This window comes from Myotis myotis, unplaced genomic scaffold, assembly GCF_014108235.1.
Source record: "Myotis myotis isolate mMyoMyo1 unplaced genomic scaffold, mMyoMyo1.p scaffold_m19_p_13, whole genome shotgun sequence".
NCBI classification, from domain to species: Eukaryota; Metazoa; Chordata; class Mammalia; order Chiroptera; family Vespertilionidae; genus Myotis; species Myotis myotis.
In genome coordinates this window covers 43,838,697-43,856,216 of record NW_023416317.1, presented here as the reverse complement: position 1 = coordinate 43,856,216, position 17,520 = coordinate 43,838,697, and the positions used below count along the sequence as shown (strand labels likewise).

General features: G+C 36.7%; 1 protein-coding gene across 11 annotated transcripts in view; it reads right to left on the bottom strand.

The window, feature by feature from the left end:
- Positions 1–17,520, bottom strand: part of RBMS3 (RNA binding motif single stranded interacting protein 3) — a 623,837-nt gene that overhangs the window by 412,583 nt on the left and 193,734 nt on the right. For all 11 annotated transcript variants that reach the window (XM_036332820.1, XM_036332827.1, XM_036332828.1 and 8 more), the window contains exon 3: positions 15,234–15,292. In XM_036332820.1, coding sequence (XP_036188713.1) covers positions 15,234–15,292 — 59 coding nt within the window. The remainder of the gene's footprint in view (positions 1–15,233; positions 15,293–17,520) is intronic.

Below are 17,520 nucleotides of genomic sequence, written 5' to 3'. Positions count from 1 at the left end.
AAGACTTCCCTTTGCCCGAGGGTTCTAGGAAGACTAACACCTTTTTAAGGTTCAGACTGCTCTCTAACGAGTTACATAAAAATCTGCAACCAGTGTAAATGTCAGATGTGAAAGGATGTGTTTGGGAGAGAGACCCGTATAATCAAATCTCGGGCTGCTCCTTTGGAAATAGCTGCTCAGGGGTCTGGCTGACTATAATAGGGCCCATTTATGACACACGGCACACACGGTAATAGCGAGTTCCCTCTCAAGTGGAACCTTAGCAGCTTTGGAATGGTTACCTGAATGTGTCGAGAGCGGAAAAGCAGCGCTTTCCAAATATATCCTCCAGCTAAGGGTTTTTGGAATGGCTGCAGCGATGATAGAAAAGATGGATTGTCAGAATACCCCTCGGCTCATATATATGCATTCTAAATGCCAGAGGTGGAGGCGCGTGGCACACAGGATTGTTCACAAGCCACAGAATTTGAAATATTAGACAGCCTTTGTCCAAGATTGATCTACAAGGAAGGGAGCGCTCCCCGCCACTGCTCTGTGTTTTGTTCAGTTGGTGCCAGTTTCGAGTCCCCTGTAAGGTCCCTGATGTGAATCCTCAAGTCTTCAGGCCGGTTTCTCAATGAAAAAGGAAACAATAGAGCAGCCTGGATCACAGATCAAGTGGAACTTTAAAGAAGTGGAATTACATTAATACACTGATGTTACATCTTGAAGTTTTAAGACGATTTAAGTTACTTATTCCAGGAATGCTTGTGGACAGTCTCATAGATTGCAACAATTAAATTCAAGAAGGATTCAGGCAGTATTTACAGTCTCTAGATAATAATTTAATTCAAAAGATAATGTCAGGAGAATAAAAATGTGCCTATTACACTCATAACATGTTGCAGCTAAAGAATAAATTGCTTTTTTTTTTACCCTTTTCAAATGCTCATACCCATAACTTAGAAATATGTGATGTACTTATTTACTAACCAGCATAATATACAAATGACAGAGCAATTCTCCATGTCCTTAATGATTCGAACCAGCATCTGCTGAGAAATAGGAAAGATAACCTTTCCATGGTGTAGGCTTTCCCATTTTTTTCTTGCTCTTACCTTTATTTTTAATAAATGTGAATAAAAAAAATTAGGAAATATAAGGGAGGCTGACACTAAATGTATCACAAATATCTAATGTGTCTGATATATATATTATATATATGATATATGTACATATATCATATATATAATATATATATCATATATATATTATATATATGATATATATATTATATATATATTTATAATAACATTATAATTTTAATTGCATGTAAACTTAAAGAAAGTGTTACTGGAAAAGCCCCCTTTTTACTCGTCAACTTCTGCTCTTCAAGGAATTCCTAATTCAGGAGCACAGTGTCAGCAAAGTGACTGAGAACATGGGCAGATATGAAATTCTGTTTGCCGTTAGTCTTGTGACTCATCTATTCTCATTCTTTCCTAAGACACAGTGGAACCCCTCAACTTTAAGTCAGAGTATGAAAATCTCATAGTTATTATTCTTATAAATGGGAAAATGATTAAGCAATAGTCTCCAAATAAAGGCCTATATAGTGATCCTATGAGTAGGGTCCATAACTTCTACTTTTTTATGCCTACCAATCCAAACTTTTTTTCCAGGTTTCTGTTTATAACCAACAGCAGATGTTGGCAAAGTGTTGGGCTAACTATAGGGTCGAGGTATTTTAACATGGAGTAGTTTGTAGACCAAACACAGATACTCACACAGGCACCAACTATCCGAGGAGAGTAAAAACTGTTCTGCGCATATACTCTGTACTAAATATTAAAGTCATATGAAATACCCAAGCACAGAAATAGTTGTATGCTGTCGTCTGTTCAAATACAACAATGAATCATTAGGATCACTGTTAAATTTAGGTCAAAGTTATTTTTAGAAACCAACTTTTGACTTTAATCAATTCTCTGTTGAAAGCTTTTCTCCTTTGTCATTAACCAAAGGGCAACTCAAATCTATTCCAGATAAGATGTTTGTAAAACATGCAGCATAAGCATAGATCCCAGCACATAGTGGGAACTCAATACCTTGTGGTATTAAACAAGAGAAATGCAAGGTGTTTGTTAATAATTCTGTAGGGAAAACCATGCTAGCATAACTAAAGCATTGCTGGAAACAGTCAACAATATCTTTAGATGGTAAATTATCTGACAGGGGCAATATGAATTCATAGAAAAGAGACTTTACTAAGAGCTAAGGTAAACAGGTAAGCTTGCACTGGCAAAGTAGAATTTGAAGTCACCCAGTAATTCAAGTCTGGTTTGCAGTGGAAGAAGGCTACAGAGAAGAGGCTTCTGGGAGGTAGGGATGAGTTGAGTAAAGACCCAAGAGGGGTATAACCAGGATGTTGGGAGAGTAAAGTGACTGCCTGCTTAACATTAAAGGCACATGTTGGAACAGAATGAAAAATATTGTGAGTTGAGACATATTTTGGTGGCCCTTTGAGGCCATACTGAGGGATTCAGACTTGATAAGGAATGGAATAGCAAGTCCCAAAGTAGTTAAGGGACATGATGAAAGCACTGTTTTAAAGTAAGACAAGGAATCTGCAAAAGAACCCTAACCCCAAGAGACCTTAACAAGAACTTGTGCTAACTGCAGCTGGGTGATAAATGGCTACAATTTTATTCTGGTTTCTAATCACATCCCAAATCACACGCTTGATGATTTCTTGGTGCTACATCCATGTACTGAGAACCTAAGATGTGGTTAAGCCATTCATTATTTTACTTAACCAGATATTCATTGGGTAACTACTTCATGTGTCAAGCATGTGCTAAGTACAGTGAATGGAAAATAAATAAGATGTAGTCTTTTTTTTATTATCTGAAGAAGTGTATAATTCTTGCTCTTGATAAGGCCATGGTATAAGAGGAACATGAAAGAAAAGTCACCGATTGTACCCAGTTTGTTAAAAGCTGGCTAGACTTTGGGAGAACTGAGAGTTTTATTAAGATTACAGGAAAAGGGTATCTAAGTCAGCTGGAGCAGGGATAGAGGGAAAGATAAAGCTTTGAAGACTTGATGCGCATCTGCTGAATCTTGCAAGACGAGGAAGAGCACAGAGACAGCCTAGGGGAGGGATGAGATAGAACAACCAGGCTTTAGAACAAAGCCGACCTGAATTTATATCCCATATCTGCTACTTCATAGTTGTGGAGATGTGGCCCAGTTCTTTGTCTCTCCCACCTATAAAATGAAGATAATAAGAAAAACAATTTGGAAAAGAGTGCCATAATATATAAAAACGGCTTAGTGTAATTTCTGTATTTAGTAAATGCTCAATACATACCAGACTTTATTATTAAACTAGAGGCCCAGTGCACAAATTCATGCACGGGTGGGATCCAGCTGGCCCGTCCCGATGGAGGCCGACTGGGGGCAGGGCCGGCCAGGGGGAGGGACTGTGGGAGGTTGGCTGGACAGCCCCGTCCCTGATCAGGGTGGGGTGGGGCGATTGGGGGCAGGACCGGCTGGGGGGAGGGGCCATAGGAGGTTGGGGGGGCAATCGGGGCCCGATCGGGTCGGTTGGCTGCTGCAGTGTGCGTCATAGCAACTGGTCGTTCCAGTCATTCAGTCATTCCATTGCTTGGCTTTTATATACTAGTATGTAGATGGGGGGCAGGTGACGTTTCAGGCAAAGAGGAGAGATACCCAAGTGTCTTTGCATATGAGATGGAAATAGTTGGGTATGGTGGGAAGAGATGAGAATTCGCCACGGTCAACAGTATGAACACAGGCTGCTCATTGTACAACTCCAGTGGTGCATTTCCCATGGACTACAATGTGAGTGCTCCGTCAGTTTCAGAGTTGTGCAGGGCTCATGTCATACAAAAGTGCAGTCATCCTGGTGCTAGAGATAGGACAGGCCATGTCGTGAAAGGCCTTATATTCCACAATAAGGAGTTAGAAGTCTACTATTTTTGCCATATCATTCCAAATGACAGAGACCCAAAAATTTACACATGTAATTGAATTTTAATGAAGATAATTCATCCTTAAACTGTCTCGTTATAGAATAAATGAACATTCTTCTCCTTGTTGCATTTTAATACTGTTAAATTACTTTCACATTAATCATTATTGTTGTTTTTCTAGACATGTGTTATCTTTTCATGGATTAACTGGGAAATAATTATTAGCCCTTGTTGTATGCTAGATCTTAGTTTTGCAGATATAGTAAAATATGGTCCCCCATTCAAAGAATACGCTATCCAGAGAAGAAGACATAAATGTCAACCAATAGTGATACCTATCAAGAAAGAGCATCTTCAGCCCTAACTGGTTTGGCTCAGTGGATAGAGCATCAGCCTGCGGACTGAAAGGTCCCAGGTTCGATTCCGGTCAAGGGCATGTACCTTGGTTGCGGGCACATCCCCAGTAGGGGGTGTGCAGGAGGCAGCTGATCATGTTTCTCTCTCATTGATGTTTCTAACTCTCTATCCTTCTCCCTTCCTCTCTGTAAAAAATATCTTCAGTAGTCATCATAAGTAATATTTTGACCTAGTTATTAGCAGAGTATGCATATTTTTTTCTATTTTCCTTTCTCCCACTCTAGCCAATTTTCCATGCTACCTCAGCGTCTTAATAAATGCGACCTGGTCAAAACGTCAGTCCCAATTTGTGGAGAGAGAGAGAGAGAGAGAGAGAGAGAGAGAGAGAGAGAGAGAGAGAGAGAGAGAGAAGCATTTCCTCTCTAAACTCAGAGACTAAGTTTGTATTTCTGGAGTGGATGTGAAGGTCATAGCCTCTGTGTTTCCACATGTTTGCAGTTAGCTGATGATGGCTGGGAATTCTGAACAACCATCTATAAATTGTTTAGAGAGCAAAGCCTGAATGAAACCAGTTGCAGCACAGGGCTTCAGGTAAGGCTTCAACTGTTGCATTAAAACCAAATGAAAAAGCTGTTAATTTCCTTCCATTATTTGTCCAAAAATTTCAAGGAACTCTGGCAATGTTAAGTCTAACTGTTAACTCTGAAGGAATATAGATGCCAATGTACAGGGACTTCATAGTTGCCTATAGACATAAACCTGACAAAGTGCAGCCATGCCCTACCTGAGCGTGAGTTAATTTGGGTTACATATATGCAGTGGCTGCCTTGCTATTATGGTACTTTCTACAAAAATCACATCCACAAAAACAGACCAAATGCAAATGATGATTTTGGAGAAGTAAAATAATTCTCTCAAGTCCCAATAAGTAGGAGCCAGTGATGAGATCAGCATCTGGAAGTAGAACATCAAGCCTGAGACACATATCTCTCACAGACCAGACAAGAAAGAAATGGACTTGCAAACCAAGCGTTCTAAAATGTGAGACTCGCCGAAACCGGTTTGGCTCAGTGGATAGAGCGTCGGCCTGCGGACTGAGGGGTCCCGGGTTCGATTCCGGTCAAGGGCATGTTACCTGGGTTGCGGGCACATCCCCAGTGGGGGATGTGCAGGAGGCGGCTGATCGATGTTTCTCTATCATCGATGTTTCTGACTCTCTATCTCTCTCCCTTCCTCTCTGTAAAAAACCAATAAAATATATTAAAAAAATGCATTTTAAAAATGTGAGACTCAAACCTGGGCAGGGGATTCTAGGGAGGTTGAGGTAGTAAAACATGTGCCTGTTGAATGGATCTGTTGAAAACAACTAAGCACAGGTGCTCAAGGTTTCTTTAACATTCCCCCCAAAATGAGAGACTAGGTAGCCTTTGGGTTGGAGCTAGAGATTTGAAGGCAACTTGAGACAATAAAAAATTATGAGGATAGGGGAAGAACCTTTGAGAAAAAATAAATAAATAAAACTGATTGAGAAAGGAAAAAACTGACCTTAGCAGACATTTGGGTTTTTTTTTTTTCCATAATAACTGGTTCATGGGTAAACTAAAAACATAAAAAAAAGTCTTTTTGATTAAACTTGATCATACCTTCAGAATCCAAATAGAAAATAGTTGTTTATTCCTGGGTGCATCCATCAAGGAGATATTGACCCCAAACACTTTGCACAACTAAGTGCAAGCTATTTAAAGAAAATAAAGGAGCCTGGGTAAGGAATTGGGATAAAGTGGCCTCTTCAGAGGTCTTAACCTTATTCCCATGAGCAAACAAGGGAGGCAAGCCAAACCGAACTTAAATAAGATGAAAGAGAGCATTTGCCGTGAAACTCGACCACATAGGCCCTTTAAGAGAGCACATGCCTCTTTCTGAATCCTGAATCCTGAGAGTGAGAGAAACTGGCAGCTGCACTCTGCCTGCCACCCTCCCTAATTATGTGATATTTTCCCCACATAAAATCGATTCAACTGATGCTCACTTTAAAGCTAAAACATGTAGAAGGCTAAACACTTGTCAATCTAATTTAAGGATAACATTGAAGTTAACAGAAAACCATTCTTTAAAAAAAAATTACTCTAAATAAAATGAACAAAATATTTTCAAAAGGTGCCTCTGTTTTGAAGCCACAATCTTGCATGCTCTTTTACGTCTCTATTAAATGACGAAACAGAACTAGAACGCCCGGCCCATACTGTTTACAGTGGTGGGAAGTGGGTGGGTAAAAACTACTGTGTGTTACTTCCAAACTGTCCGCCTTTGCGCAAACTCAAAACACTGTGCTTGTGTCTGCCTGTGATGATTAACATCCAAGGTCATTTACTGCAGGTCTTACTTATGGGGGTTATTTGGAGTGAGGAAAAGCAAAAAGAGGATAGATAGGCTTCGGCAGACTTAGATTTCTATTTGAATGCTGGCTAGATGATGTTTGAGAAGTTACTAAGCATTTCCAGGTTTGTTTTCTCATCAGTAAAATGGGAAAGATAATAACTCTTGAGGTTACTTGATATCCATTGCACAATGCTATAGGCCAGTGGTCGGCAAACAGAGCCAAACATCAACAGTACAACGATTGAAATTTCTTTTGAGAGCCAAATTTTTAAAACTTAAACTGTATAGGTAGGTACATTGTTATTAACTTAATGAGGGTACTCCTAAGGCTTAGGAAGAGCCACACTCAAGGGGCCAAAGAGCCGCACGGGGCTCGCGAGCCACAGTTTGCCGACCACGGCTATAGGCTATTGAAAGTTGAAGATATGCATGCCTTTAGGAGCCACACATGTACATACATAAATGAAGTGGGCTGGTTTTAAGAAAATAACACAGTGGGTTAGCCTCCTCTAAAAAACATTCGCATCTAAATACTTTTAAGCAGGGTTGCAGTCAAACAACATTCTTTACTAGACACGTTTGCCCTTTTGATGAATTACAGAATGTTCTAAGAGACTTCTGGATGCCAGCCTGCTGAACAACTATTTGATCAAAACTGGGTTGCACAACATATTAGCATAGATGTGGCTCCTGCTTCCATAACCACAGCTTACCGTATTTCTGAGAACTATAGTTCATGACCTACTCATTCCCCAGATCACTCCCTTAAGGTTTTCTTCTGTTCTAGGTAAACAAGCCAAAGCCCTTATTCCTAACTCTTCGTTTGGATTCACTTCCTGTTTATTATTTTAATTTTTGTTGTTGTTGTTCACTGGATGATTAGTTGGTTGGTAGGTTCGTGGAAAACCGATTGAAGAGTTTACTTTCTCTGCTTAAGGGAATTCAGATGGGAAACACAAAGGGAAAAATTTAGGTGATAGCCCCTGCTTCGACAAAAAAACAAAAACAAAAACGAAAACAAAAAAATGGGTTAAAGAGGTACCATAAAATGTTCTTCCAAATCAGGTAAACCTGTCTCTGGTCTGCCATCACGTCAGATGTCTTCACCAGTTCATGTACCATGCTGACTTTTTATTGTCCACAAAAAAGTTCACTTACATAACAGAAACCTTGTATCTGGAAAATGACACTACGTGTCATTTAAAAAAAAAAATTCCCCAACAAGAAGCAGAATTACAGAATTGGCCCTCCAACAGTAAATTCTGAAGGACATAAAGAGAGGAAAGATAAGCTGAATTAGACAATGTAATAGGTTGTATATAGTTATGATAGTCCCTATTACTAGAACATAATAGGTCAAGTACAATGATGCAAAGTAGCAATATTTACTTCTCACACAGATTTCAAACATACATATTTGTGCTTTCATTTGATAGTTGTATATGTAATTTTACTCATTATTGCTTGTCTTACATTTTTCTTGCACAGTAGAAGAAAACCTCAAAGCCCCTGACCACTATCTGTGGCAGAACAACTTCTCCAGGATTTCTGTGGTTTATGTAACAGCAGATATTCAGTTACAAAGATGCTCAATGTCACTAATCATCCTGGAAATCCAAGTCAAAACCACAATGAAATATCACCTCATACCTGTGAGGATGGCTATTTTTAAAAAAGATAATTGCTGGTGAATATGTGGAGAAAAGGAAACCTCACTTTACAATGTTGGTGGGAATGTAATTTGATAAAGCCATTATGAAAAACAGTATGTTCATCAAAACCGGAACATAAAATTTCCATATGATCAGCAATACCTCTCCTAGGTATAGCTCCAAAGGAAATGAAATTAGTATCTCTTAAAGAGATATATCTGCACTCCCATGTTCATTTCAGCATTATTTACAATAGGCCAGACATAAGCATCCATTTATGAATAATGAATAAAGAAATTGTGATACACACACACACACACACACACACACACACGAATATTGTTCAGCCTGAAAGAAGGATATCATGCCATTTGGAAGAACATGGATGAATCTGGAGGGCATTGTGCTAAGTCAAATAAGTCAGACACGAAAGAAAAAAAAGTACACAATATCATTTAAGTGTGCAACATAAAAATGTCAAGTACATAGGAGCAGAGAGCACTATAGTGATTATCACAGACAAAAAGGCAGAAGAAATGAGTTGATGTTGATTTAAAGGTACAATGTTGCTTCCTATGTAGGATGAATATGTTTAGAAATCTAATACATGGCATAAAATCAGTTAATAATATAGCATTGAGTACTGGAAATTTTCTAAGAGAATATATTTCAGGTGCTCGCATTACATGTACAAAAATGGTACCTATGTGAGGAAATGATATGTTAATTAGTTTGATTGTAGTAATTGTTTACTATGTATGTCAAATTATGCTATATACCTTAAATACATGTGATTTTCATTTAAAAAGTAAAATGTAAAAGTTTTCCTCTAATCAAATCATTATCAATTTCGTTATCTGTTTCTCTATGAAAAGGTATATTATTAGCCATAATTTCTTTATCTTATATATATGAAATTAGAGATTTTCTGAACTTTAACCTCTTGAAATCAAAACTATCTCATGAGAACCATTTTTAACCACAGTGTTGTAATAGCATTTTTTAAAAATGGGGTTCTAAATTCTACCCCACATAATTCCCTTATTCAGAAAAAAATTTCTTTCAGTCATTCATTTGATAAAAATCTACAGTTTTCACTTTAATTATGTACTGTAACAATAGTGGCACAAAGACAAATTCCAAGGTACCTCATAGTATATTTCTCATGGGATTTTTGCCACTTGATTTCATTTAGTACGATATCAAATGTGCTTATTTTTCACATCACCCTCAAATCCAATGCCTAGTGAGATTGTTAGCAGTTGCTTCCTTGACATCTTCTGTTTCAGCTCCTGCCTTCCTATAGTGGGCACATTCTGAGAATGTGGACAGCTGTGATATCTGCCGCTTAAGCTTTCTTATTTTCTTTGGGAGAGAAATTGTATCTGTAATTACTTTCATTATTATACTTATTTTTTGTGAGTTTGTTGGTTTGCTTTTTATTGTGATAAAATAGCATAACATAGTATTCTAACCAATTTTTAAGTGTATATTTCAATAGCATTAAATATATTTACACTTTTGTGCAATCATCACCACCATCATCTCCAGAATTTCATTTTCCCAAACGGAAACTCTGTATCTATTAAACTCTAACTCCCCATCTCCCCAAAACCCTAGACCCTGCCAAACACCATTCTGTCGTTTGTCTCTCTGAATCTGACTCCTCTAGGTACCTCATATAAGTAGAATCATACAATATTTGTCCTTTTGTGATTGGATTATTAAAATAATATTGTGATGTTTTTGCAATTACAGAAACCTAGTGAGGCGATCTCATTGTAAGATGTATAAGTGTAGAATCAGTATATTGTTTACCTGAAACTAATATAATACTGTGTACCAAACTATACTTAAATAAAAATAAAAGTTAATAAAAAAGAGAAATTGTATCTTCAAAGGTGGCATTGAGGTGTTCCAAAGACACTTCATGAATACAGATTTCTTCCAATTCAGGGCTGATGTGAGCAGAATGGCCAGTAGGTCTATCCGGATGCCTAGTAACTTAAATGAACTGCCCTTTTCTTAACAGAAATAGTACAAATTAAATGCAGACCTTGCTATTTTCTCATCTTCTACAACAGAGAGAAAAACCACACCAATTTTCTAAAAGATCATATGAAATAGGGACTTTATATCATCAATATTTTATAACTAAACAGACATTTGATCCCACTTACAGCCACTTGCAGAACCATAACAAATGATACATTCATCTTTCACATTCCATTTAGGTTTTATAGTTTGGGGATTTGGGTTTATTTTGTTTTTAATGCCATATTCATGAGGGTTTATTTTTTCTCTTTCATACTCTAAAGTTCTCATTTCTTTACTAAAAAAAAAAAAAGATCACTATTTTATTAGCAAAATGAATAACCAACAAATCAACAAGAACAATGGCAGCCACCAAATTAGATGACAATCCATGCTTTTACTGTGGTTTCCAACACTAAGGAAGCAAAGGTCTTCAGATTTTTTTTGGTTTTCTTTTTACTTTTGAACTTACAAAACAACGTAGTAAAGAGTATAACAAAGGGTGAACTAAGAAGCATTTGGTTTTCAGAACCTATCCAACTCAATTACAACGAATTCCACCACCTGCTACTGTGACGGAATGTGCTTTTACTCAAAGACATCGGGTTTATGGGCTTTGAAAAAATCCTAAGGGCTCTCATATAGCCAACACCAAAATGTGTGAATGAAATGTTCTTTATGCACTTATACTTTTCGCTATTAAAAATACTAGTGTCAACAAACACGTGTAAATTCATGAAATACTCATTCCTTGAATACGTAATATGTACTCAGGACTGCATTAAATTATATGAACGAGCTCTAGACAATATGGTTTCTATGAGAAGAAATCCAGGTCCACAGCCATAGAAAAATTCACCTGATGTATGTGCCAGACACATTTACAAACATGGTTCTATGTAATTTTGAGAAATACTTTTAAAATCATAGATATAGATGACCTCATTTGACAGTTGAGAAAAGCAATGTTTAGAGATATTTTGTCATTTGTCCAATAAAACTTAGATTATTATTCAGAAATTTTCTTGGTATAGACTTTAATTGGAAAACCCTTGAAGAACTGGGTGGGGTTTAAAAAAAAATCCATATTTTTTGAAATCCTTTTTTGAAAGGATATTATGTTTTTGCAAGTTTACATAAATTGTAATAAATGGAACATTTCCATATTATATTTGTCTATTTTACATTGTTATATTTTGCATATTATTTAAAACATGTAGTATAATATATAATTTCCGATATATTTATGAAATCATGGATAAGTAAAAAAATAGACAACTTCAAACCAGTAAAAAGAATAATTTTGCATTGACAATAAATATTCTTAGGTACAAATGCTTACTTTTCAAGAATGACTCTGGGAAACATGTGTATGTGAACGTCTTTGGTAGCACTGGTGTTCACAGGCCTGAAGACATATACCTAGCCATGTCTGTTCTTTCCTTAGATGCAGCATCAAAGGATCCCAGAGAGAAAGAAAAGGCCTCTACAATCTAAGTTCCACTCTGAACCATCCTGCTTCCTCCATACCTTGCCAATAGGTTCGCCTCCCAGTATTCTGAGTAATTTATAATCTAGATAATCTAGATGAAGGACTCAAACTAATCACAACAGTATGAGAGGTAAGGTAGCATAGGATCTTTGCTTTCAGATGGTACTCAAAGGAGGTGGTGTTGAAAACTTTTCAAATAGGATAGGAAGAGTCTACTGAGGGCTTCTTGAGAAGGTGAATTTTGGAAGAAATACTTGACATAGCCCAGTAGAGGTATGAAAAGATAATTTTATGTATATTAATAATATAAGTCTGATGTTAAAAATAAGGTATTGAAAGATAGAAGAGGAATATCTGGACATAAGGATTTCTGTTAATCTATAAGACATGGATTAGTTAAAAGTAATATTCAGATTATGGGCAAAAACAATGTCTTTCTACCATATTATTTTTTAAAAATGTTTTTTATTAATTTTTAGAGAGAGAGGAAGGGAGAGAGAGAGGTAGAAACATCAATGATGAGAGAGAATCACTGATCAGCTGCCTACTGCACACCACCCACTGGGGATCGAGCCCACAACTTGGGCATGTGCCCTGACCAGGAATCGAACCATGACCTCCTGGTTCATAGGTCCACGCTCAACCACTGAACCATGCTGGCTGGGATAGACCATATTATGTAAGCTATACTGAAGTTCAAAAAAATTATTTAAATTTCTTCCAATAAAAATAATTACTGCAAAAGAGTTAGACAGGTAGGCTATAGTATTAAATGCAGTCAATTATAAATATATGTTTAAAACAGCAAGGCTACATATTTTATTAAATGTTTATGGATAGTTTTGCTTTTGCCTAATATATACTAGTATGTTAAAAGTGATCACAAATACTGAGTAAATACAGGGGTGGGGCAAAGTAGGTTTACAGTTGTTCATATGGAAAATAATACAAAAATTAATAAATAATAATATAAGAATAAACTGTGTTTCATGTACTCACCACTGAAAACCTACTTTTGCCTCACCCTGTACATAACTATGTAACACTTGTGAGGAAAAATATGCAGTCGTATAACTCCCAAAACATATTATAAGTACATTTTTTTTCATTTATTACAAAGACTTCTCAAAGTTAACATATAACAACAACAACAATAATAAAACCCTCTAAAATATTTAATATGCTAAATTAGAAATAATAGGCGTGAGTGGGATACAGACAGAACAAAATCCTTTCATTTACATGCTAAGGTAGAGTAAGAGTCTAGAGTATGGGTTAATATAGCATGCTTAATTTTGATGCTTTTTGTTTTCATCTCTAAGGAGACAAGTGCATACACTTTCTCATCCCCCTAAACACTAACTTGCGTATAATATGCCACATGTTCAACAGCCTGTGAAAAATTGAATTCATACCACTTCTTTAGAAACAACATTAGTAAATCCAGTTTTCATAATATTTGGTTTTGATTGCATAGTCTTAGTCTGGAGGCAAAGTTGCAAATGATTTAGAAGCAAGTGTCTAGGAAAAGTCCAAATCCAATTTGTGTTCTCTAATTACAGGCTCAATGCTCTCAGTGATTTTGTTTGAAAAAGCCACCTCACACACCCTTTTCATTCTTTCCTAAAGAAAGGTCAAGACAAACTCAACTTCTGCCTATTAAAAAAGGGAAGGTAAAATTCTCTCCTAATTCATTGCTAGTTTCATCTGATATTATTTTACAAAGACAAAGAACTGCTTTGCTATCCCCCCTCCCCCTTCACTGACAATATAACAAATTTGGAGAAATTTAAATTAATAACAATCTATCACCCATAATCCTACCACCTCAATACAAATATTTTTGTTCTGCTTAATATTGCCAGTATTTTATAGGACAGACAACACAAGGTATTTTTGAGCATCATCCATGTATTAACTCAATTACTCATTAGAATTATTCATCTATATTATTATTCATCTATATCAATATTAATCATACATATTTTCATATTAAATGATTTCCCTAGGTGGCTCCCTCCCTCCCTCCCTCTCTCTCTCCCTTCCCCCCCCTCCCTTCCTTCCTTCCTCCCTTCCTTCCTTCCTTCCTTCCTTCCTTCCTTCCTTCCTTCCTTCCTTCCTTCCTTCCTTCCTCCCTTCCTTCCTCCTTTCCAGATATGTGGGTCTGATCAATTATATTCTGAAATTCTTTCTCCTAAACATCAAACTTTCTCAAGCCTATCATTGTACTTTGCCTTTATAAACTTAATTTGCCCCAAAGGAGTCTCCATATTCTCTATCCACAATATTTCGCAGATACCCCTCTTGTAGATACCTGTTACACTCTCACATATATTAGGCTGATAGACTAATCCTAATCATTTGATTAGTATTAGTTTCTTGGTTTTCTTGATGGTTGCTTTTTCAACTAGAAATTGAGCTATTAGGTGACAGAAACCATGTCTTATTTTTTTTCTTGCAGTACCTGACCACCTAGTGCTTTTTTTTTTAAGTTTATAAGAGACATGAAGTGTGTGATCTGCAGTGTATGAGTATTCATTCCTAAGACTTTTGCACATTATACTTATATGTGAAATAGGGACAGTGTTTAGAATGATCTTGGCTCTGCCTTACTTATTAATCTCAGTATCATCAAAGTGACTGGTTTAGAGGAACAACAAATAACATGTTACAGGAAGCATTCCAATTTTCCAGTAAGAACTGAGTCATGAAAGAGAGACCATATAGATTTCATAAATAATATAATGCAACTCTTAAGAGTATTGGATTCCAAGCCATGAAGAAACATGAGCCATAGACATAGTTAAATAACTTCAACAATATTTCCCCCCTCCAAAAATAGAAAAAGCCTTAATAAGATACCAAATCTGAGATCCTATGAGGTGCTTACAGCTAAAGCTTAGACACAATGGGCCCATCAGTAAATTCATTCCTAGTCAACCAATGTTGCTAAAGCTTTAAAGAACAGATAAATTAAAACGTGTTTTGCATGGGAAAGTTTTCCCCAGAGTTCCTCATTTTTATATAGGAAATCAATTTGCATCACTGATGATATCATTCATACCAGACAACCCAAAGTTGTTAAGAGGTAATTTAGTTTTATGCTGAAAGCAATTTGGTACTTGTTCTAATTTGTGAGTTTCATTTTGTTTGTTAATGAAAAAAATTAATGAGCAATGGTACTAGAAACACAACTCAGCAAAACCTCGGCAATATCAGAGAGGTTTGCCATATACTGTACATCACGACCCTGTGCAGCAGGCGCCTGGGCCTCCACCTGGGCAGGGCTCTCAATGTATCAGCACAGTCCAGAGCTAAAGGTACAGATGCCCTCACACATACCTTTGCACTGATTTGTGTTTTTGTCAAGAATTGCCTTTGTCGATACAATTTTTCCATACCTGAAAGAGAGAGAGAGAGAGAAAAAAAAAAAGTTACCGTAGCCCAATGAAGACACTTAAAAACAGTAATGAGCATGGGTGTACACACAATGGAGCAGGGATAAACCAAGGACAAAGCTCTGAACTCCCATTTCATACCTGGATGATCTCTTTTCACCAGTTCTTCTCTATACCTGGTGAATGTGCTTCCCAAAATAATCACTGGGTGGAGCCTTCAGAAATAGACCTGTCAGGGTGTCATAGGTGGCTGAGAGGGGACCGCCTGTGATTGTAATCAAAGTAAATCGCACTCTGGGGATGCGTGGAAAAGTACAGACCTAGTGCCAGGCTGACCAGGGCTGGCATCCAGCTTTGGTGCTCACCTAGTGTTGCAACCCTGAGCAGTTAAACACAACTTCCCCAGGCCAGTCTTTTTATCTCTAAAAAATGAAAATTGTAATGATCACCTTTCAGGATTTGAGAGAGTGTTAAATTGAAAAGTTGAGATTGTCTATCAGGGCTTGTAGGGTAAATAAGAACAAATGTATTTATTAGTTGGTTATTTTACTACTAAAAATATATTATGTTGTAAGTTAATTAAGGATAAAGACAGCTTCGTATTCTCAATGACTGCCACCAAAGTCAATAGAAGTCAAATAAATGCTTGTTATAAGTAAATAAATTATCCAATGGTACTTCATCTACAACAAAGTGTCTACCACATATTCATTATTTAATCATCTCTTGCAGACAACCTGCTCTAGGCTTTGTTTCAAAAATATGGGTTACATGAAGAATAAAATTCAATCTCTTTGAGCTGTCCCATGGAGTACAACTGATGGGACTAAATTAGGTGATTTCCTAAAACCCTGTTCTTTAGGATTCCACGAAGGGTGATTCTGACTCAACATAATAACACGGAGAAGCTATCATGCAAATTTGGTGCAGTGCCTAATTATGACATCATGCTGCCTCTGAAATAGAGAAGATACATATATCAAATCTTCTAGTTCAATCAACTTTCATTTCTTTGGGAAACCAAGGCAATATAGTGTTGAGTTAAAATAACATACTGTGACAACAATCTATCATGGCTTGAATCTCAATTAAGACCCAGTATATTTGGTTGGTTAAACTTATGTGTTCTTTGCATCATTTCATCATCTATGATAATATGAAGCAATTTTTAAATATCGGTTTTGATTATTTATTTAAATGTATATGCATCTATTTAAATCTATAACATGATGACACTGGTCTTTACCTCACAGGGTTATTGTGGGCATTAAATGGGGTTACCAAAAGTGCTGATAACAGTGGCTGGCATAGAATAGGTGCTCACTAAGTATTAGTTTTTCTTGCAATGACTCTCTTCCTGTTATCTGCTATATAAAAATGTCCAGTCTTTGACATTTTCTAAGATGGGTAAGAGGTGAATGGGGGTAAAACTACTATCCCAAATGGCAGTTTAAAACATTACTACTTGTTTAATTCCTTTATCCATTTTGAGTTTATTTTTGTGTGTGGTATAAGTTGGTGGTCTAGTTTCTTTTCTTTTCTTTTTTTTTCTTTTTTTGCATTTATCTGTCTAATTTTCCCAACACCATTTATAAAAGAGACTGCCTTGACTCCATTGTATGTTCTTGCCTCCATGAGCATAGTGGTTTGGGTCGATTTCTGGGTTCTCTATTCTATTCCATTGATCTATATGTCTGTTCTTGTGCCAGTACCAGGCAGTTTTGAGAACAGTGGCTTTGTAAGACAGCTTGATATCTGGTATTGAGATCCCTCCTACTTTGTTCTTCTTTCTCAGGATTGCTGCAGCTATTTGGGTCTTTTTTTTATTCCAGATGAATTTTTGGAGAGTTTGTTCTAGGTCTGTGAAATATGCCAGGAAACCATAAAAATATTAGAGGAATCCACAGGCAGCAAAATCTCAGACATATGCTGAAGCAATATCTTCACTGATACAGCTCCTAGGGCAATGGAAACTAAAGAGAAAATAAACAAATGGGACTGCATCAAAATAAAAAGCTTCTGTACAGCAAAAGAAACCATCAACAAAACAACAAGAAAGCCCACTGCTTGGGAGAACATATTTGCCAATATTATCACTGATAAGGGTTTAATCTCCAACATTTACAGGGAACTCATACAACTTAACAAAAGGAAGATAAACAACCCAATCAAAAAATGGGCAACAGACCTAAATAGATACTTTTCAAAAGAGGACATAAGGAGGGCCAAGA